This window comes from Sceloporus undulatus, chromosome 10, assembly GCF_019175285.1.
Source record: "Sceloporus undulatus isolate JIND9_A2432 ecotype Alabama chromosome 10, SceUnd_v1.1, whole genome shotgun sequence".
In the NCBI taxonomy this organism is placed as follows: Eukaryota; Metazoa; Chordata; class Lepidosauria; order Squamata; family Phrynosomatidae; genus Sceloporus; species Sceloporus undulatus.
The window spans coordinates 5,784,460-5,807,245 of record NC_056531.1 but is presented as its reverse complement, the minus strand read 5'-3'; the positions used below and the strand labels follow the sequence as shown (position 1 = coordinate 5,807,245).

At 42.9% G+C, this 22,786-nt stretch overlaps 1 protein-coding gene across 1 annotated transcript in view; it reads right to left on the bottom strand.

The window, feature by feature from the left end:
* Positions 1–15,503: 15,503 nt before the first annotated feature.
* Positions 15,504–22,786, bottom strand: part of GLT1D1 (glycosyltransferase 1 domain containing 1) — a 48,040-nt gene continuing 40,757 nt past the window's right edge. Inside the window, exons 9-10 of the mRNA XM_042441871.1 lie at positions 21,475–21,573; positions 15,504–16,999 (exon numbers count right to left, since the gene is read on the bottom strand). Of these exons, the coding sequence (XP_042297805.1) occupies positions 16,853–16,999; positions 21,475–21,573 (246 nt within the window). The 3' untranslated portion in view covers positions 15,504–16,852. The remainder of the gene's footprint in view (positions 17,000–21,474; positions 21,574–22,786) is intronic.

The window sequence follows — 22,786 nt, the reverse complement described above, 5'->3', positions numbered from 1 at the left end:
TATGCTCGGTTGTGTTTGGTTCCAAGATCCCCCGTTGTAATAACAAAATCCGTGTCTCTAGGCTCCAAGTCCCATTACTATAATGGCCCAATAAGCAAACATGTTGTCCCTTATAAAAAATGGAAAAGATCCATAGTTGTGATATTTGTAAATTTATACTCCTTTTTAACACAATATTTTCTAGCCGTTGTATGCCTTGATCCGTGTTTGTAATAAAAACATCCGTGTCTATAGGAAGGGCTTGACCTTTGCTAGTATTATAACAAAGGAACACATCAGCAACAAGGCAAGCATTTGTACATCTGCACCCCTGTGGATGGACCACACATCTCCGCATCTATCCCGTCTTCTTTAGTGATTGAGCGCTCAAATGGGTTTTATGCCTTCTGGAATTTTTGCAACGTTCGTTGGCACTTTGTGTGTTCCTTTGGCCTTCCATCTCGCTCGTGTTCTGCCTGCTCACTAAAGTTTTTTAAAATACCCTTGGACTTGTTGCATGAGTTATGTCCAAAATCCATTTTATTTTGGCCCCAAACACTGCCCTCGACTTGATACATGAGGTCGACTCGTAGTCAAATTATGATCATACGTATTGTAGGCTTATTCATAGTGTACTAAAAATCTCCGAGAACACCCAAATCAAAGCTTTTTGGACTTTAGCGGAACAAGATTCTTTTCTGATGAAGGGAATGGTGTCATTGCCCTCCCCCCCCTTGAGCCCCCCCAGTTCGAAGTTGTTTTGTAACCATTTGTCATTGACTATGCAAAAACTGTCAGGTCTAGCCAAGCGATTTGCAAGGGTGGGTGGCTGTAGAGAAAAGTTTGGAAAGTGTTGTGAAAAGTGAAAATGGTGGTCACTTTTAAGCGCTTTGAGAGGGCAATCTTCTGAGGACAAAGGGCAGTTGGAGGAAGCATATTAGGATGCGTGTCACTCAAGAGTGGTTTTGTGTTCCTACTTGACATGTAGGAACTGATTTGAATCATATTCATGGTATTAGTCCTAGAAACCCTAGGGTCCAAAAAATTGAACCTCAAACTCCTAAGTCCGACTTATCCATAGCGTCAATTGTAAGCCTACGTCGGCCTCTTGCTTAGACACGGATTTTTTTTCATACACGGATTCAGCAATCCTACGGTTTTTTTGGATTTTTTTTGGAACTTTGTTCAAAAAAGGTATAAATTTCAAACATCAAACCTTGATTTTTCCTTTTTTTATAAGGGGACACAACATTTTGCTACCGTCCTTATATTTATGGGCTTAGTGAGCATGCCACGGATGTTTGGTTTATCCACGGGGGGCATCTTTTAACCAAACCCCAGCGGATAACAAGGGTCCCCACTGTATTGCATCTTCAGCTCTTCATAAAAAGACGGACCCATCCGCCTGTTGAAAAGGAAGAGTATAATCCGTCCTGGGGACAGCTCGATCCCCTGCTTCTTTCTCATCCATCCAGTATTACGAGATGCAGCACAAAAAGTTTGGCTGCTGGGAATTTTGTACATTCTTTGACATAGTTTCTTTTGCTTCATCGTTTAGATCTCTTGCTATATGCCCTCTAAATTGTTACCCTCGACTTATGCACGGGTCTGTATTCAAAATCCATAATTTTGGCCCCAAATACTTGCTCTCTGACTTATTACCATGCATGGTCGACCTATCGGTCGAGTTATCATATGGCGGCAAGTCAGTCCCATAGCAAAGGATGGTGGGATGCAAAGGGACAAGGGGAAGCTGTTGTCTTTAGATGTTTTCTCCTGGGGGGTCTAATGTGAAGTGGCTACTTTGCACCAAGGCAATCCCAGCCAAGCACAAAGTTTGATTGTTAGATGGGCAGCCTTTCTCTCTGCTAGTCCTGGCAATGCGCCTGTTTGCCCCTGGAGTGTGGGGGCACATATATATTCCTTGCAGTCTGTATAAAAATTTTCCTCCCAGTGACCACATCTGCAGCTGGCTGGAGCCAAGCTGTGGTTCTCGGCTTTCCCTTTTTCATTTGCTAATTGGCTGTTACAGGACAGATTCCCTCCTTTCAGGGAGTGGAAAGGAGGGCAGGGTGGGCAGAATACGTCGGTTGAAATTATTGGGCCGGCCACAATAACATTTTGGCAAGGTCGAATGGGCATGTGGCTCTGTTTGAGCTACATTTGGTGCCCCTGTGGTTTATAACTGCAACTGCACTCTTGAACATCCTGTATCTCGATTGATGGGGGTTACATTTGCATCTAGAGGCCCCCCCCCCCTGCTCGGGGTCAAGCCCAACTTATCTATTATATTATTATTATTATGTAGTAAGTATTATTATTATTATTATTATTTATTTATTTTGGGTGCCAGTTCCAATGCCCAGCATCCTGGCGTTATGGACGGTTGTGGTTATTGATTGAGGCCCCATCAAGGTATTTTGTACTTACCGGGTAATTGTGCTTTCGCCAACTGTCACATGATGAGGAAGAGGCAATGCGGTTGTTTCAATGGCACACATTCAAAGTAAAATGGCTGCACTCCAAACTTTTAATTTAGTGTCAAACATATTGGGGACCTCTAATGCACCCAATAAGAATGCACGGCAAGATTACAAATGAGGTTTGCCCCCTGTTACGACGCCTCAATTCTGTTCTATTGAATATGGACACCATGGAAAGTCCAAGGAGAAAACACATATTTATATGCTGTTAACTGCTAACATTTGCAAGAAGCCTTGGTTTGCACACAATATGGGCGGGGGGATCAATATTCCATGGATTGACCACATGGTATCCGCAAAATTATGAATCAATTTCAAATCTACTTCAATAAAGGGAAAATCTGAACGAAAGAGTTAAAAAATGAGTAGAATGCATAGGGGAAGAGTTTCTGCTCAATTATTAATTAAAGACAAAAAATGTATACAACAGGCATAAGCTAACTGTTAAGTGCGATAGGCTTTTGTTGATTTTGTAATCCGGCTACCATATGATACTCCTTATATATTCTAATACAAGATAATATATATACATTGCTTATGCGCTTAGAGGTCTAGTTTAAACAACAACAACAAAAGAAAATCAGAAGATATGACTCAAAGAAGGTTGACTATATGGTCCTAGGAAGGTACATTTCTTGAAGACTGTGTTTTTGATGTTTTCAATAAAAAATATATTTTTAAAAATTATGCAAAGTGAGAAAATCTGCATAATCTCTCTTGTTCCTAATGTTTTATTCTGATTTTGAAACAAATTTTTAGAGTGATTCCTTATCTAACAGACATGGGGACAGCAAGGAGCTACTATGCAAGGAATGAAGTATCTCCTCCAAGTCCTGCAAATGTTTGTGCAAATGGCTTTCTGGTTCCTGAAATGTGTGCACATTTATTTATTTTCTTGCAAAATTATTAGGCATACCTCCGGCCTACGAAAACCCCCGAAGGTGAAATGCAATTTTAAAAAAATGCCTAAAACAATTATATAAACAAGTTAAGAACAGATCATCTTTTTAAATTAAAAAACGAAAATACACAGAGTGTCGTTAATTACATTTAAAATCATTCACAAGCCAAGGGCAATGGAAAAGATTTTAACAACCCATTTAAAAGCAAACATACGCTGACCTAGTCGAACTACCCTAAGGAGGGAGTTCCACAATTTATTGGGTAGCTTATTCATTAGATGTTTCTATCCTACGTTTCCTCCAAGGAATTTAAGCCGATGACAGCTCCCCGCCCATTTTTTCTTCACAACCAGCCTGCGAAGTAGGTCAGGCTAAGAGAAGGAGAGAATGGAACTAGCCAATGTCATCAAATTTGCAGATGACACCAAATTAGGAGGAGTAGCTAACACACCAGAGGACAGGATCAAAATTCAAAATGACCTGAATAGATTAGAAAGCTGGGCCAAAGCTAACAAAATGAAATTCAACACAGAAATATGTAAGGGTACACACTTAGGGTGGAAAAATGAAATGCACAGATATAGGATAGGGGACACCTGGCTGAATGAGATGTGAAAGCATCTAGATTTCCAATAGAACCACAATTTTGAACATGATTCAACAGTTTTATTGTCAAGCTTAAAAAGGCCAATTGCAATTTTAGGCTGCATCAAGAGAATTATAGTGGCTAGATCAGGGAATAATAGTGCCACTGTATTCTGCTCTAGGCCCCACCTGGAATATTGTGTCCAGTTCTGGGCACCACAATTTAAAAAGGGTGTGGAGAAACTGGAGCGTGTTCAAAGGAGGGCAACTTTTCCTGTTGGTATGTTTTGATAATTTCAATTTAATTTCATGCTCTGACATAGGTTGAACACCATGTGCAAGCTCATACGTATGGCCTAGAAACCTTTTAAAATACAGGGAAATGAAGTGTCTCATGCTCTTGTTGCATGTGGGCATGCTCCCTCTATTGTGATGGAACTGTGACACACACAACCTCTAAAGGCCTTGATCTAGTAAGTAGTAGTATAGAATCATAGAATCATAGAATCGTAGAGTTGGAAGAGACCACAAGGGCCATCCAGTCCAACCCCATTCTGCCATGCAGGAACTCTCAATCAAAGCATCCCCAACAGATGGCCATCCAGTCTCTATTTGAAGTAAGTTGTTTAGAATCATAGAATCATAGAATCGTAGAGTTGGAAGAGACCACAAGGGTCATCCAGTCCAACCCCCTGCCATGCAGGAACTCTCAATCAATTTGGTCATTGACCAGTATAAAATATAATAAATTTAATGATAATAAAATAATAATTGTACAGTATGATTATTAGAACAGGAATCAAAGAACAAATATCAGAGTCCAACTCCACCAGCTATCATCATTTGTCACCACCCATTTGGGGACGCATTTTGCACCTAATATAACAGAAATTTGCTACCTTAAGTATATCAGTTGGGTCCTGATTGTCCAACGGATATCGTAAATAAAAGGTGTCAGTTTGTCCAGGATTAAAAGAAGAGTAATCAGCTGATGGCAAATGTCCTTATAGAACTGACAATAAAAAAGAACATGAGCTGTAGCTTCTATAACACCGGCATCGCAAGAGCAAAACCGAGATTCATAGGGTATTTTCCTGTATTTCCCTTCTAATATAGTGGTCCCTTGTTATGTGCTGGGATTTAGTTCCAGGAAACCCTGTGAATAACAAAATCCATATATGTTCAAGTCCCATTAAATACAATGGCATAGCAAAATGGTGTCCCTTATATAAAATGGAAAAATCAAGGTTTGATACTTGAAATTCATACCTTTTTTGAATATTTTCAATCTGAGGATGCTTGAATCTGTCTATAAAAAATCCGTGTATAAGGTGGGCCAACTGTACTGCTGTTGGGAGAACATGAAATTGAGCTAGTGATAAGGCTCTTCTAAAATTGGGTACTGTAACATAATAAAGATACGAAGCTGGGCATGAAGCTGACATTTGATGATTTACCACTATGTGACTAGAAAAGGCAGCAATTTCAGTCTGACCTTCGATTTCGAGAATCCTTTGCTTTGCAACCAGTTTGGCTTGATTGAAACCCATCTTTCGAATGGCATCTCTAGAAAGCCCAAGAAGGTTCAGCTTCTTGTGAATCGCTCTTTCCCAAGAGGATTTGTAGTTATCTGCCAAATTTACCTGGGACAATCCACCATGAGCATGTTTGCACATGAGCGTGTTTCCTCTATTGTGATGGAACTGTCACACGCACACAACCTCCAAAGGCTAGTCTTCTTTCTGCCTCCGTATTGCACGGCCGCACTAGATGGCAGCCTAGTGTCAAAGCTGTCACTTTGAAGGTGGCCTTGTTGCTGGAGGAGGGAGCAAGGAGCAGACACAGTTGCAGCAAGGGAGGAAAAATGGACAGGAGAAATAACAGCCATCCAGGGACTAGCTGTGCTGCAAATGCATGTTCTCAAAACCCCATCTGAGTGCGAGTTCATCAGGTCATGTCACCTGTCAGACTAATCGGGGTTGTTAATCACACTTCTGTGGTCAGGGAATGGTGGAGCCGACCGCAGTCAACAGCTTGTTTATTTTCAATAGAGCTTGCAGGGAACAGGGGACGTCTAGGCCTTTGTGGAAAGGCTGGTACTTTGAAACAAATCAGGTGCTCGGGACATCTTGCATTCGAACCCAAAAGGAGAGTCGGAAAAATGTTCGAACCCTGAAGGCAAAGTTGTTGATGACGATCATAATCATATGATGCCTAAAATTGTGAGGCACTTTTATAAATGCAGTCAGCACAAGCCATGTGCTCAGCACTCAGCCCTACACTCCAAAAGTAGGGATGGGAATAATAATAATAATAATAATAATAATAATAATAATAATAATAATTGTGAAGTCGAAGGCTTTCATGGCCAGCATCCATAGTTTTTTATGGGTTTTTCAGACTATGTGGCCATGTTCTGGAAGAATTTATTCCTGACGTTTTGCCAGCACCTGTGGCTGGCATCTTCAGAGAATGCTGGCACGGAAGAGAGTGGGGTGTATACTGTACCTCTAGGTTTATTCTCAGAAGATGCCAGCCACAGATGCTGGCGAAACGTCAGGAATAAACTCTTTTAGCACATGGCCACAGAGCCCCCAAAACTCACAAAAAACTAATAAAATATTTATTTGTATCCCGCCTCTATCGTTGAGGATTGAGGCAGGTAACAACAAAGGAAAAAGCTCAGGTTTTTTTTCAATTTTATTATGTGCCTCCAAAATTCACCTCCATCTACTCTCCATCCAGTTTTCCTATCGTGGCATGAGTCTGTGTGATGTTGAGTTTCTATGGCATAGAAATTGGAGCCCGTTTTAAATGCCTTTCCCACTTGTGCACATTAATTTCTGCCTTTTAATGAGCATACAGATTTTTCTCTACTGACTTTTGTTCCTCACCACCACCACCACCACCACATATATATTTTTTATTTGTATGGATTTGAATACTGCACTTAGGTGGAAAAAGGGATACTGAAAAAATACTGAATGATACTGGAAAAATACTGAATGGTACTGAAAAAATACTGAATGATACTGAAAAAATAGAGATTGGACTTAGGTAGAAAAAATGAAACACATAGATATAGGATGGGAGACACCTGGCTTAAGGAGACGTATACATGTGAAAAGGATCTAGGAGTCCTAGTAGACCACAAGTTTAACATGTGATGTGAAAGCTAAAAAGGCCAATGTCATGGCCAGCCAAGATCAGCTCTCGGAGGATGAGGAGGAGGATGAGCCTCCTCCAGAGCAAGGGCTGATTGAGGCAACGCCAGGTGCTGTTCCTGCCCTGCCAGGTCCCAGCTGTGATCCTCCAGCCCCAGAGGAGGAGGTTCAACCAGGTCCTAGTGCCAAAGAGAGGCTTCCTATGGTACCACAGCCTAGTGATGACTCTGGAGACGAAGCTTGCCTGCAGGTGCCTTCTTACAAAGAGAGAAGAGCTGAGAGTGCTTGCAGATGCAGATCACAGAGGATTGCCGAGAGGCAATTAGCCAACCAGCCTCAGGTGGCACGAGGGAGAATTTCCCTTACTTAAGTGAGAGAGAGACTAATGCTGGTTGCTAGAGTTTATTGCATGATCGCTTGGTGTGATTGCTGCTAGCACTAGCTCCTAGTATCTGGATTCTTGTTACCTTGACCTTGGACCGGACCTGTGTTATCTCTTGGCTGTTTTGACCTCGGACTGTTTGACCACGCTTCTCCCGGTATCCTGACTTTGGCTTGACTCTCAGCACGGTGAATCTCTGGAATCCTGATCTCGGCTTGTCTTCTTGAACTGCATTCAGACTACTTTTGTGTAAGTTCTGCTTTACTGTCACTGGGCTAAAGACTCTGTTATCAGCATATGTGTGTTTGCTGGCAGTAATCCCGGACGGCCAATGCTATTTTAGGTTGCATCAATAAAAGTATAGTGTCTAGATCAAAGGAAATAATACTGCCACTCTATTGTGCCTTGGTCAGGCCTTACCTGGAATATTGTGTCCAGTTCTGGGCTCCACAATTCAAAAAGGATGTTGACAAATTGGAGTGTGTCCAAAGGAGGGCCAACAAAACTGTGAAAGACCTGCAAACCATGCCTTACATTACCCAGTTTGGTCCCTAAAGCCAAATACTGGAGCCCTGGGCAAAACTTTGGGTTAGGTGAGTTATGCAACATTCACATAGTATATGGGCATAGAATGTATGCATGAGGCTTGGGCAACTGAATGCCCTAGTGGGAGGTGCAAAGGTTACCTTTTACACTAGCAAACCAGCCAGGAAAATACACACCTGCACACAAAAAGCACAGAGATACAGAGCTTGGCTGATTTTCTTATGGATACCGTTTCTCTTTCCTAATATCACAAAAGCAACAGTAAATAAGAGGACAAGAACTCAGGAATGTTCTGTGTCAAAAGCATGTCTGGAGGGGGGAAAAAAATCCTTACCAGTCATTTGGTAAGACCAAATCAGGCTCCTGGACAAAGGAATTGTCCCCAAAGTTAGAAGCCACAAATAAGAAGATCTTGCTGAATTGTCAGCAGCTTTTGCAAAATAAATAAATAAATAAATAAATAAATAAATAAATAAATGAATTTGGCTCTGTCCTAGCCCAGGATTTCATCCCTATCCAGACTAATCTCCATCTCAGTTCTTGCTTTCACTCTCATACACACATACACACATATACTGTATATATCTCCTAAAGACATATTTATGTGCTAAGCAGTTTGTCGGGTTTCTAAAGATTCCATTAACCTTTTATTTGTGGCAAATATCAGCCAGAGTGAGATTTTTTTATTATTATTACTAAAGTATGACTACAGTCATCATCTTTTGATCTGAGGCGTGCCGTGGCAATGAAATGGCATGTTTGGAATAATTCTATATCTCTTTTGCTTGCTGGAATTTGCTCAGCCACAGGCTTAACTTTGCTGCGATTTCAGCCTAGTTATTTGATTTAAAAGGCTTCGTCTTAAAAGATTTTCCACACTGAAGCGACATGCCAAATCTTTGTCATTGTTTCGGGACTGTTGGTTATTGTTTCTTAGGGCCCATACAGACAGGCCAAAATAATGCTGCTTTGGTCACTTTGGAGGTATGCTGTTTAAATGATGTATGCATCCCAAGAGGCCAGAAGCTGTGCTAAAGCTGCCCTCCAGTCCTTAGGACCCAAGTATGGTTTGGTGCAGCTTCTGGCCTCTTAGGATGCATGCATCATTTAAAAAGCATACCTCCAAAGTGACCCGAAGCAGCTTTATTTTGGCCTGTTTGTATGGGCCATTAGATGAGGAAAGTCCATTTCTGCGCAACCATTTCTGCAAAAGCCAGCACTTCCACGAGGCAAAGTGTGATATGTAGGGCAGCCATGTGTTCTACTTAACAGGCAGCAGTTAGCCATTTAAAGACATCCTTTACTTCAGGGCTTGGGACAAAAGTGCACCACCTGAGATTCTAGCCTAAGACACCATTGCGGGTTGTTTCCATTTGTATATTTTCACCCCACTCTAAAAAGTTGAAATGCCTTTCCTAAGCTATGGGTCTGGTAGTAAGAGCTGTAAGTTAAAGTACACCAGTATTTTTGGGCCCGCCGTTTTGCCTTTGGCTCCACCATTGATGGCAGCATGGACCCAAGAACTTTCCTGAAACTGAATTTCACCCATACATTAAAAGACATTCCTCGCCTTGCCATATTCAGTTAGCACTTAGGTTTGTCAGAGCTGGCCCTACCATCATAGATCCTCAGCACTCTTCTCCTCCTTCTGAACTGTCCAGCTCTCACATCCATACATGGCAATAGGGAATGCAATGGCTTGTATGATTCTAACTTTTGTGGCTCAGTTGTATAGCCTTGCATTTTAGGATCATGTCTAGTTCTTTCATAGCTGTCCTTCCCGTTCTTAACCTTCTTCTGATTTCCTGGCTGCAAGGAGATCTGCTTGAGAGACTGGGAAAAGTATTTATCAAAGACAAAGTAATGAAAGCAATGTAGGGTGCAGTCCTCTGGTTATTGGGAGTAGAAACTGTGTCCTAGGTGACTGTGGATCTCCTCTCGCTTATGTGCACAAAAATAATTTCTTCTGTAGGAATCTCTGCTCATGGCACCACTTTCCATCTTCACGGCCATCCATAGTCCTGTGCTACCAGGAAGAGCAAAAAGGCAACTGTTCTGAAGCATGTCCATGTGCGTGCCCATTTGTTAGGGGCACATTGCATACATGAGAAGGATTAGGCTGGATCAGACCAAGGACCTATCTAGTTCAGCACTCTATTCACACAGGGGCCAACCTGTGGCCTATGGGGAAAGCCCACTGGCAAGATGAGTGCTACAGTACCCTCCTTCTTGGAAAGTTAAAGTGCAGAAAGGCTTTCAGAGGAGCTGCATCTCAAGCCCCTTTCTCTTCTGGACCTGTCCCTAGAGCAGCAAAGATGAGGAATGCAGCAAGACTGCTTTAGAGGGTGGTGGACTCTCCTTCTTTGACGATCTTTAAACATAGATTAGTTGGCCATCTTCCAAGAATGTTTCGGTTCTGTATTCCTGTATGACAGGAGGTTAGACTGGATAGCTCTTGAGGGTCCCTTCCAACCTATGTTTCTATGTGTGTATGTAGCATTGCAGTCAGGCAGAGCAATCGGTGGGGGTGGCATAAGGTCAGAAGCCCTGGGGCAGAGGTCCAAAATACACTGCAGAAATAATCCAGTTTGAGACCACTTTAACTGCCCTGGTTCAGTGCTAGGGAATCCTGGGAATTGTAGTTTATTGTGGTACCAGAAGGTACCACAGAGAAGGTTCAATGTGTCACAAAACTACAGTTTCCAGAAATCCCTAGCATTGAGCCGGGACAGTTAAAGTGTTCTTAAACTGGGTTATATCTGCAGTGTGTTTTAGATCAGAAACTCAGAGCTAATCAAGTTATTTGCTCCAAGTAATTCATTCCCATTCGTTGTCACAATGTTGAAAATGTTGCCTGCATTGCTTGTTGGACTACTCTTTACTTTTCAATTGTTTTGCACATTTTCTGAGAGAGAGAGAGAGAGAGAGAGAGAGAGAGAGAGAGAGAGAATGAAACCCTTATGACCAATCTGAGGATGTGAAAAAATCTCAAACAATTCATGTCGATGTACCACTAAAAATGCCCTGAAAAAGTAACTTTTGAAAGTGACTAGAAACTGATAGTTGTTCCATCGGCAAAGTAACATTGCCCTTACTTGTGTTAATTTTGGGAATTTAACTTCATTACCTGGAAGATTTACATTAGCTAGGATGGAAGGTGAGGAGGAATGACTTTTGTATTCAATATACCTTTTCCTCTCCTTGCTTCCCATTTAGCAATTGGAAAATTTCTCCTTACACCTGGCAACTCTGCAGGTCAAATAGCAAGCTAGTTCTGGTATACTATGAACCAGAGCTTAGGGACACATTGGCCGGGGGATTCTGTGAGGCTGCCAAGCTTTGCCATAGATTCCAGGTCTAGCTTTGCATGTGAATCACCCCTCCACAAATTCCACTACAAAGTGTGCCAGTGTGTCCTCCTCAGTCTGTCAACAGGGAGTACCATGAAAATCAGGACAATAATCAAACAATCAAAACAACAACAAAGGCCAAAGGGAAAATATGTTTGTTCACACCAATCCTAAAAGTAGTGGGAGCAGAAATTAATCATGACTCATAGAATCATAGAATTCTAGAGATGGAAGAGACCGCAAGGGCCATCCAGTCCAACCCTCTTCTGCCATGCAGGAACTTTCAATGAAAGCATCGCAGACAGATGGCCATCCAGCCTCTGTTTAAAGACCTTTAAGGAAGGAGACTCCACCACTCTCCGAGGGAGTTTTTTCCACTGTCGAACAGCCCTTACTCTCAAGAAGTTCCTCCTAATGTTGAGGTGGAATCTCTTTTCCTGTAGCTTGTATCCATTGCTCCATGTCCTGTTCTCTGGAGCATCAGAAAATAAGCTTGCTCCCTCCTCAATGACATCCCTTCAAATATTTAAACAGGGCTATCATATCACCTCTTAATTGTCTCTTCTCCAGGCCAAAGATCCCCAGCTCCCTAAATTGGTCCTCATAGGGCATGGTTTCCAGACCCTTCACCATTTTAGTTGCCCTCCTTTGGACACGCTCCACTTTCTCAACATCTTTTTTGAATTGTGGTGCCCAGAACTGGACACAATATTCCAGGTGGGGCGTGATCACAGCAGAATAGAAGGGCACTATTACTTCCCTTGATCTAGACACTATATTTCTAGTTCCCTTGATCTAGAGACAATGCGCCTGAACAGATAGGCCAAAATAAAGCTGCTTCGGGTCACTTTGGAGGTATGCTATTTAAATGTTGCATGCGTCCTAAGAGGCTGGATATCTCACCAAAGCCATGCTCCAGTCCTAAGGACTGGAGCGCGGCTTTGGCACAGCTTCTGGCCTCTTTTAAGATGTGTGTGTCAGCATACCTCCAAAGTGACCAGAAGCAGCTTTATTTTGACCTGTCTGTTCAGGTGTCAGAATGTGGAATCTGTATCTAGGAAAATCAACCAGTCCGTCTTATGATGAATAAGCAGAACTTTATTGATAGCTCCAGGATCAGTAATTCAACTCCATTCAGCTTTTAAGCTGAGACTGACCCCCCCCCCACCCCACCCCGCAACCAAAACCAATACATAAAAACCCCAGGTTTATCTACTCCACCCCCTACAAAGCCCGCACAACAATATCCCCACCTCTTTCTCACCATTAATCATTCCTCTTCACTCCCCCCCATTGCAACTATCCCTTTAAACTCTAAACCTACATTCCAAGCCTCTGAGAAGAGCCTTCAAGGACTCTTGATAAAGCCACCTGGCACAGCTCAGCTCCTACATATCTATATCTACTACTAGCCATATCAAAAGCATCCCAACCCCCATCATCCCCACATACATAAAACATACATCTGGTAAAATACTAACAAGGATTCTAACATCAGACCCTATACTTCCAAAAGGAGTGCATTCTTACATTCTGGAGCCATGCGGGAAAAAGTCCACACCTGCATACCCATCAAACAGACCTCCACAGGCACTAATCTTCTCACATGGGTCTCTCCTAAAGATCTCCGCTACCAGGCTGTTTTGTAATGACCGATATGCGGCTGCTTGGAAAGAAAAGCTGCTTGGGCCTTTAAGAGTTAATGCTGACAGGTATTAATGCCTGCTGATGGACTCTGCCAAATGGTAGAATTCTCCTTGGAGTTCTTGGGGTCTCGTGTCATCCTGGCTGTAAATTGGGCTGTGATCGTCTTCCTCCCAATTAACATCTTCCTTTCAGTGCCCAACCTAGAGAGCTCCTCAATTGACTAGGGATGCCAAAGACCTGTCAGAGGCAGACTTGTTACATGCTGACAGGTTAGAGCAGCCTGGATGGCTGGGTGGATTAATTGCCGCTCCTTTGGGACGCCACTTCCAATCCGAAAATTGACCAGCGTGATTTAAAGTTGTAATGGATAGCTCAGCGAACCCAAATTAACAAGTGTCGCCATCATGACAACAAAAAGGTAGTTATTTCCCTGTCCAAAGAAGACAAGTTATTTTCTGTTGTTATTAAGCTTCTTCAGTCACCAGGAGTAAGAGCAACCCGTCAAAAGGAAGCTAATCAACTCCTCCTTTCAGTGGTTTCTCGCACTTTCTGTCCTCAGAGAACCTTTTCAACATTGATTTTGCTTGCTAACATCATAGGGGGTTCTGTTGTCACATTCCAGGCCTCAATTCCAGTTTGTACTAGTGATGGGAAATCCTCCTACCCTTCCAGTTCCTACTTTCCACATCACTTATCTAGTTTTTCCACTTTTCTAGAGAATATGTCAGGCCTTTTCCAGCTTTTTCCAAGTTTTTCCCCCCCAGGCAGGGAATTCTTGGAAACATCCTTCTAAAGCAGTGCTTCTCATTATTTCTGTCATGCCCCCCTAGGAAGAAGAAAACATTTCGTGCCACCCACGAACTATAATAGTAGCAATTTGTCTATAAAATTGTTAAAGTACAGCCCTGCATAACAGAGTCTCGCGCACGCCCGTTTGTTTTTTTTTGTTTTTGTGTATTTTTTGTTTTTTGGTTTTTTTTACAGGAACCTCGGCGACCCACCCGGGGGGGACCCGCCCAACTATTTTGGAAAAGGCTGTTTCTAAAGCAATGCTACCCTTGCAAAGGTTGAGATCCAAAATTCTGTTGCCTGTACTGGGATGCCTTCCTTCTCTGGGATAGAAATTTTCAGACTTCTCAGGTGATCTTTCAACCAAACAAAATCTAAACTTGCAACAACGTCAATATGTCGCATGCCTTTAGACCAAGGGTGGTCTAAATATGTCTCTCTAGATCAGTGGTTCGCAAGCTTTGGTCTTCCCGATGCTTCAGACTTCAATTCCCAGAAGCCCAAGCAAACACAGCTAATGGGAAGGGATTCTGGGAGATCAAGTCCAAGGTATCCAGAGGACCAAAGGTTGAGAACCACTGCTCTAGATGATGTTGTTGGACTGTAAATTCGACCCCTAAACAACACAGATTATGAAGGATGCTACAAACTGCAGTCCATCAACATTTGGAGGACTACAACTTCTGGACCCTTATTGTATTCCCTGGTGCCCATGGAAGGCTGCTTAGAGGTAGGGCAGCGAGTTCAAGACAGGATACTTAAGGGCTAGAACCTGGACAATTAAAGGATTTCAAAGAACCAATCCCAGGTTACTGGAGAAACAGCATGTTGCTTACCTGTAACTGTAGTTCTTTCAGTGGCCATCTATGCCCTCACCCAACTGGGTCTCAAGCATGTGCAGATCCATTTGCAAGACATTCCATTTTTTGGTTACTGCTCTGGAATGTTCTGTGAGTGGATCTAGACATGTGTGACATCCAGTCGTGTGAGCCACAGAGATCACAAAAAATAGGTGTTATTTACATAGGGTGCACTCCAGGATTTGGAAGTAATGGTGTTATATTAATGAATTACTTTTGAGAGGGAGTTTATAACAAAATTGTGGGGCGTGGGAGGGGGGAGAGGATGGACATGGAATGGCAAGAGAAAGAAGGGAAGACTGAAACCAACAGGCAATGACTTGCAATCATTCTTTTGGAACCACAGGGACCTAACATAGTTGCTTAATACCAATGACTGAGAAATGAAGATGAGCAAATAACATAATAACCGAGACAATCAGATCACATGCAGTAGTGAACATAAATTATTTTTATTTTCCCTTCTTCATTGTCCATGGTTCAAATAAGTTATGAGGTACAAAAAATGTTTTTTGAGGTCTCTAGTACATACCATGTAAACTTTAGCTGATGTGATTCTTTACTGGCAGCACACTTACCCCAGCCAACATTGTCACTTATGTCACAGCAAGACCTGAATCTAAGCCATTGCCCTAAAAGAGGTATTTATTCAGCTTGATGTGAAGTTGCAGGCTTTCATGGCCGGCGTCCATCGTTTTTTGTGGGTTTTTCGGGGCATGAGGCCGTGTTCCAGAAGAGTTTATTCCTAACGTTTCACCAGCAGCTGTGATTGGCATCTTCAGAGAATGCTGGCATGGAAGAGAGTGGGATATATATACTGTGTGACTCTAGGTTCATTCTCTGAATATGTCAGCCACAGCTGCTGGTGAAACGTCAGGAATAAACTCTTCTAGAACACGGCCTCATAGCCCGAAAAACCCACAATAAAATATTTATTCAGTTGCTGCCAGGATACACCTTTAGTGTTTATTACAGGGTCGAGCCAGCAGGTCACACCTGCTCCCCAAAAATGTTGCTCTCCCCACAAAAAAAAAACCCTCAAATTGACTGGAATTTTAATTCTAGTTTTTTGCAGGGTGGGAAATGGAAACATTCTCATCACATGCATACAAAAGCAAGGCTGTACACCTGGCTTTATTGGGGAATCACCATTCTTGAAAGCTTCCACAAGGAGCAATTCTCCCTGTCCAGCCAATTTTGTCTTGCAGCTAGGACAGCAGTGGGGAAAGTGCAGCTTTTGTGGCCCAGTCCCATTTCTGCAGTTCTCTAAGCCCTCTGGGACATGTCCCCAGATCCCCTTCCAATTGTTAAATCTTTCAGGGATACGTTTCTGGTTATTTTTTTACCCCCAGATCACTCCAAACCCTTAAAAATGCCTGAAAACATTGAATGCTTTTTTTTGGTTGCATTTTTTGTTGTTACTCCAATTACAGCTTATGGTGACACTCGCCAAAGGCTTTCCCAGCAAGATTTATTCAGAGGACTCACAGAATCATAGAGTTGGAAGGGACCACAAGAGCCATCCAGTCCAACCCCCTGCCGTGCAGGAACTCACAATCAAAGCATACCCAACACATGAGATTTGTCATTGCCTTCCACTAAAGCTGAGAGAGAGAGAGAGAGAGACTTGCATAAGGTTATCCAGTGGGTTTCCATGACTGAGCAGAGATTTGAACCCTGATCTCCAGAGTCCTAGTTCTAGTTGAACACTCAACCTAATAGGTTCTCAGTCTTGTTTTAGCCTCTCCCATAAGCTTCCTCATGTGGCCAAAATCAATCCTGAATATTAACTGGAAGCAATATGACATTACGTCTAGTTTGCTGGTGATGTGTTGGTGTGTCCCTCTAGAGAGCAAAAATTAGGTAAGGATGTGGGATAGAAAAATGGCCTTGTGGCTCACCCATGGCCTGTGGGCTGTTCAATTCCCATCCCCAGTATTATTATTTATAATTATGACCTAGTTCAAGGTGGAGAAGTTGTGGTCCTTCGGATGGTGTAGGCAGGGAGCTCCAGAACCTGGGAGCAAACAAATAAGAAAGTCCCCTCTCATGTTTTCACCAAATGGGCATGACAGAACAAAGAGGAGGGTCTTCTTCCCTTCTTTCCTTCCAAATATTGTAAGACCTAGGTAGGCTTGTGAGGGACATCTAATCCAAACACTAGGTCAGTGAAGCCTCAGCACAAAGTTTTGATACGCATTCCTTTCGTCTTCCCACAAGTGGTGCTTTGTGACATACGCCTTTGCCCTTGTTACGATTTCCCTCTGCAGAGAAGGGTCTTCGATCAGGCTTTTGGACAACTGGACAAATTCCTGGAAAGACAGAACGTTATCCATTAACGCTATCATCACTGTGAAGTCAAAGGCTTTCATGGCTGGTGGCATCCATAGTTTTTTGTGGGGTTTTAGGGCTCTGTTGGCCATGTTCTAGAAGAGTTTATTCCTGACGTTTCGCCAGCATCTGTGGCTTGCATCTTTAGAGAAAGAAGATGCCACCCACAGATGCTGGTGAAACGGTCAAGGATAAACTCTTCTAGAACATGGCCACATAGTCTGAAAAACCCACAAAAATTATTATCATCACTGTTGCACTGTCAATGTTTATGGCACATACCAAACAACCAAAGAGCAGGTGACCACCCCAAGGTGGATGCATGGCAAACCACAGCTGCAGCAAAATGAAAGGGAGGCTGAGAAAGAACTGGCCTGTATACCAGCTACTTGAGAATTGGTAGTATATATAGCAGATGTCAGGTTCGTAGGGAAAAAGCACTGGGTGAGATAAATGATTTTCGGGGGGTAGTGAATAGGGCAGAGTATAGAATCATAGAGTTGGAAGACACCACAACGGCCATCCAGTCCAACCCCATTCTGCCATGCAGGAACTCTCAATCAAAGCATCCCCGACAGATGACCACATAGCCTCTGTTTAAAGACTTCCAAGGAATGAGACTCCACTGAATATTTTGCTGTTACTTGTGCCAAAAACATTCAGCTAAAATGTGACATTTTTGGTCCTATGTTTTCGCATTCACCCCCAGCATGTGGTCCCCAAACCCGTCTGAAATTAAATCTGGCCTTTGTGTATGGGGACTACCATATATACTCAACAATAAGTCAACCTCATGTATAAGTCAAGGGCAGGTTTGGGGGGCAAAATTATGGATTTTGATAAGACCCTTGGAAAAGCCGAGGGTAAAACTTAGGGACATGCAACAAGGGATCTAAATAATGAAACAAAGGAAAACAATGCCAAAGAACCTACAAATTTATGGCAGGCATAACTGTTTTGGCTCACGCTAAAAGATGGATGGAAATGAGAGTAAAGGGAGGTCAGTGCTTCCAGGACAGATTGCCCTCTTGCCTTTCACCAGGGGATGGGTCCCTTTCAAATAAGAGTTCAAGTATAGTATTTACACTGACCCGTGGATAAGTCTACCTAGGTTTTTGGGGTCAGGTTTTTGACTAAAATTTCTAGACTTATACATGAGTATATACTGTAAATCATTCTTCCAAAGTTGTCAGAGGTAAGATGGGGTTTAAGGAGGGTTAGAGGGAAAGGGTATTGCAAAAGTCACAGCACAAACCTTGAAAAATAAAGGAGTTCCTTCAGGGCAAAACTAGATTTATACGTGGGCCTAATTCAATTGTTACTACTGCTAAGAAAAGCAATGTTCACTTTGCCCTTTATGGCATGCATGTGGCCAGGCCCTTCCTCTTTGTAGATGGAAGGGAAGACCAACAACAATTTTAAAGTGTGTTATAAAAGTTCCAAAGCTGGCTAGGGAGGTACTTCTGTCCTGGAAGCACTGATTCCCTTCTATTCGCTCATTCATCCTATCTTTAGTGTGAGCACAAACTAAAGTGGAATTTGGTAAGTTCTTTGGCATTGCTTTCCTTTGCTTCATCCTTTAGATCTTTTCTTACATGCCCCTAGGTTTTACCCTCGAATTATCCACAGATCATATCAAAATCTATAATTTTGGGCCCAAAACCTGCCCTTGACATATATATGAGGTCGACTGATAGTTGTGTATATACAGTAAGTGGGTTTTTTAAAAATTCGTCCTCAAGGAATCTAACTGCCTTTGTTAGCAAAGAGATTCATTATGGAAAGCCATGAGGCATAATCAATTCTCCAGAGAGAAAATATTAGGTGCTGTCATTTTTCTCTTTCATGGGCAAGAGTAGGGAGAACTATTGCTAAAACATAATGAAAATATATAATCCAACTTTCCAAGACTTTGATTCGTAGTATGCATTAATCATACACACCTAAAGAAAATGAACTTTACACTTTGCAGTTTTATTTAAACTAGGCTTGTATCATCATCAACATCATCATCATCATCATAGTGTGGTTCTACTGTGCTTAGCTGATTATCGATGGAGGTTGAAATCAAATTTACAAAATCAACAGGATTAATTCTCTTGTGCTCCCATCCATTCGAAGTCTAATTATGGCCATGGGTTAATTAGGATATAAGGTGAAACTTCCACAGAAGCAATGCGCATGCAAAATGGCAATGTGATTTTGGCGGTTGTTGCTGCTTCTGCTAGTTGAATGCCAGTGGCACTAGCCATTAGAATCCTTCACATTAACAGGATTAAAAATGATCAATGTAGGATGCTACAAAACACTCTGAACATGATCCATTGCATAGTCACACAGATTTTAACTGTGTTTCTTGAGGAGAAATGGACCTGGGTGTCAATGGGCACTTCATGTCTACCAGTCTTAGCATCCAGCACATTCAGGCACTCTCCAGAACTCAAGATGGGCTTTTCTCACAGGCAACTGGTTGACAAAAGTGCACAGAATGCTGGACTATCAAGCCCTTTGGTCTGATCCAATAGGCCTCTTCTTATGAGAAAAAGTGGCTTCTATGTTAGACAGCACTTTGCGCTTACCAGGGATGGTTCTACCATCTGGCACCATCAGGCAGTTTCTGAGACCCAAGTGCCCTGGAAACCTGCACCAATACTACACCTGTCACAGTCCTATCTGTGTGTGTGTGTGTTGTGTGTGTGTGTATGGCTGGCTGCCCTGCCAGCCTTCTGCCTAATGTATGCCAATCTGGGTATGTCAGGAGATCACTACAGATATAGATGATATAACTATTTCAAAAACTTCATACAGGTGTTCCTTAAAACCCATCAAACTGCTTCATCACTTAACATTCCCTTTCAATTCCAACAAATACCTTTAGCGGGAGTCACCACTCAGCCGACATTCTGTATGCACAAATAAAACCCTCAAAGCTGTGGTTTTATTGTTGCCCTTGATCTTGGATGACAGCCCTGCAAGGTGGCAGGCATCACACTGCAAGGCTGGCTCAGTGTCAGCTCAATAGACATTTAATACAGTAACCTAGCTAGTCAAGGTGACAACGTAGTCACAAAAAGGGAGTCAACCAACAAGGTTCATGACAAAAGCTGTAAACCAGAGCCTACCAAGAACTCTTTGGTTTACCTTCATCTTTGCTCATCAGGGAGTACAGCATGGCAAAAGGAGTGCTCTCTCCTATTCAAGTAGGCAGCTGAGGGACCTGAGTCCTCTCCAACCCCATGGGTGAGTGCATAAGGGACCAATTTAGTTAGATGGGTTTGGGATTTATGTTTCCATAGAATCATAGAGTTACAAGGGCCCTGATCCAGTCCAACCCCATTCTACCATGCAGGAATTCACAATCAAAGCATCCCCCACAGATGACCATCCAGCCTCTGTTTAAAGACCTCCAAGGAAGGAGACTTCACCACTCTCCGAGGGAATTTGTTCCACTGTCGAACAGCTCTTACTGTCAGGACGTTCCTCCTCATGTTTAGGTGGAATGTCTTTTCTTATAGCTTGCATCCATTGTACCATGTTCTAGTTTATCTGATGGTATTACTGAGATGCTTTGACTGAGATGTTGGATCCTAAGTTTATGCCTGGAGAAATAGCTCCATGATTGTATGATTCTTCACATATGTGTGAGGCTATCTATTCTTATTTAGAAGAATCTTAACTTCTTTCAGTTCCTTTGTTTACACAGTCGCCTGACTGCTTGGCCTATGCACCTAAAGTTCTTAGGTAGGATGAGGAGGAAAGCCTAGAGGTTTGGCTATTGAACCCTCTCCTGGGAGAAGGGCTGAAGGGGGAACAGTTGTCCCCAACAGCAAAGTTCCCAGTCTGTTCCAGAGGAACTGGCAGCAGCTTACTGGAAGAAGGGTTTGGATGTTAATGGGGGGGGGGGGGCTTTTTTCTACTCAAGGGTGGAAATAGATCTTCACTGGAACTTGTAAATACAATGGCCATGATCCACTCAAAGCTGAACTGGTTTCCATCCCATTGATCTCAGTGGGCAAGTAAGGGGCTGTACAGACCGCCTATTTATCCCAGCCTGTACGCGCACAAGGGCTGAGCGTCCATATGCTTGAAGCCCTTGTTGCGCCACCCGGGCACCATTATGGTACATGCCCGTCCACATAGCACACACTATGATGACGTAGGTGCAGCGCAGCGCCCAAACGGTGCTGTGCATAAGGGGCATCATCATGGCATGCGAGCGTGCTTATGGCGCCCCTTCCGGGACACAAAAAGAAACCGCCCAGAAGCAGGTTCTTTTTAGTCCTTCTGGAGGCTGCGGTGTGTGGTTGCCATGGCTTCCTTCTGTGGCAAAAACTGTATAGTCCCTAAATCCCCAAATCCTCACTGCCATTAGTTAAACAGAACAATCCTATGAATGCTTGCTCCCAAGTGAGTGTCCATAGGATTGAATTATGCGTCACAGGTTTTGCTTTGTTACCTCCGGGTTGGAATATAATAGTCCAGTTGCTTTGTCTGTGATTATTGCAGCATTTCCTGGGATATTCCTGGCCAGTACTGGAACGTTTAAATCCATTGCCTAAAAATCAAACAGAGAAGAGAAAGGCTTAGATCAGGTAGAGCTGGGACCTTTCAGAGGATTCGAGAGGAACAAGATCATGGCCTCATACGTGGGGCTTGAATGTAATAGTCTAGCTGCTTTGTATGTATGTGTGAGGAGGATCAATTACAAAGTCGCGTAATTGGCCTCTTTATGGTCGTGGAAAGGCTCCGAATTAGAAAGGCATGGTAGAAATGTTTTGACATTTTTTAAAAAACAAAATAGAGTTTCCACTTTACTGGCTGCCTATTAGTTTTTGGGTGCAGTACAAGGTGTTGGTAATGACCTATAAAGCCCTTCATGGCTTGGGTCCAACCTATTTGTGTGACCGCCTTCTTCCATACAATCCACCCCGTGCACTTAGGTCCTCTAGGAAGAACTTACAGCAGCCAATAAAGACCAGACCAGCTGAGGTTATCCAGAGGGCCTTCTCATCTGCTGCTCCCAAACTATGGAAAGGCTTGTTGGAAGAGATCTGGAACACTGACAATCTTGGCGGCTTTAAAAAGGCTGTCAAGACGGATCTCTTCCGACAAGCCTTCCCTGACTAATTTCCGATTAACTCACTTGGCCCCTGTCAATATGGACCTCGCATGTAGAATACCCCAGGATTCCCATCGTCTTACTGCTGTTTTTAATCACTGGATATTATTTTATCGTTGCTATTGTTTATTGGGAATTTTAAGTGTTGTGTGGGGGGATGGATAATGAGTTTTATTCTGTAATTTATTGTATTCTCCATTTGTATTTTACCCTTAGAACCACAGAGTTGGAAGAGACCACAAGGGCCATCCAGTCCAACCCCTTCTGCCATGCAGGAAATCACAATCAAAACATTCCCGACAGATGACCATCCAGCCTCTGTTTAAAGACCTCCAAGGAAGGAGACTCCACCACAATCTCCGAGGGAGTGTGTTCCACTGTCGAACAGTCCTTACTATCAGGAAGTTCTTCCTAATGTTGAGTGGAATCTCTTTTCCTGGAGCTTCCATCCATTGCTCCAGGGCCTAGTCTCTGCAGCAGCAGAAAACAAGCTTGCTCCCTCCTCAATGTGACATCCTTTCAAGTATTTAAACAGGGCTATCATATCACCCCTTAACCTTCTCTTCTCTAGGCTAAACATCCCCAGCTCCCTAAGGCATTCCTCATAGGATATGGTTTCCAGACCCTTCACCATTTTGGTCGCCCTCCT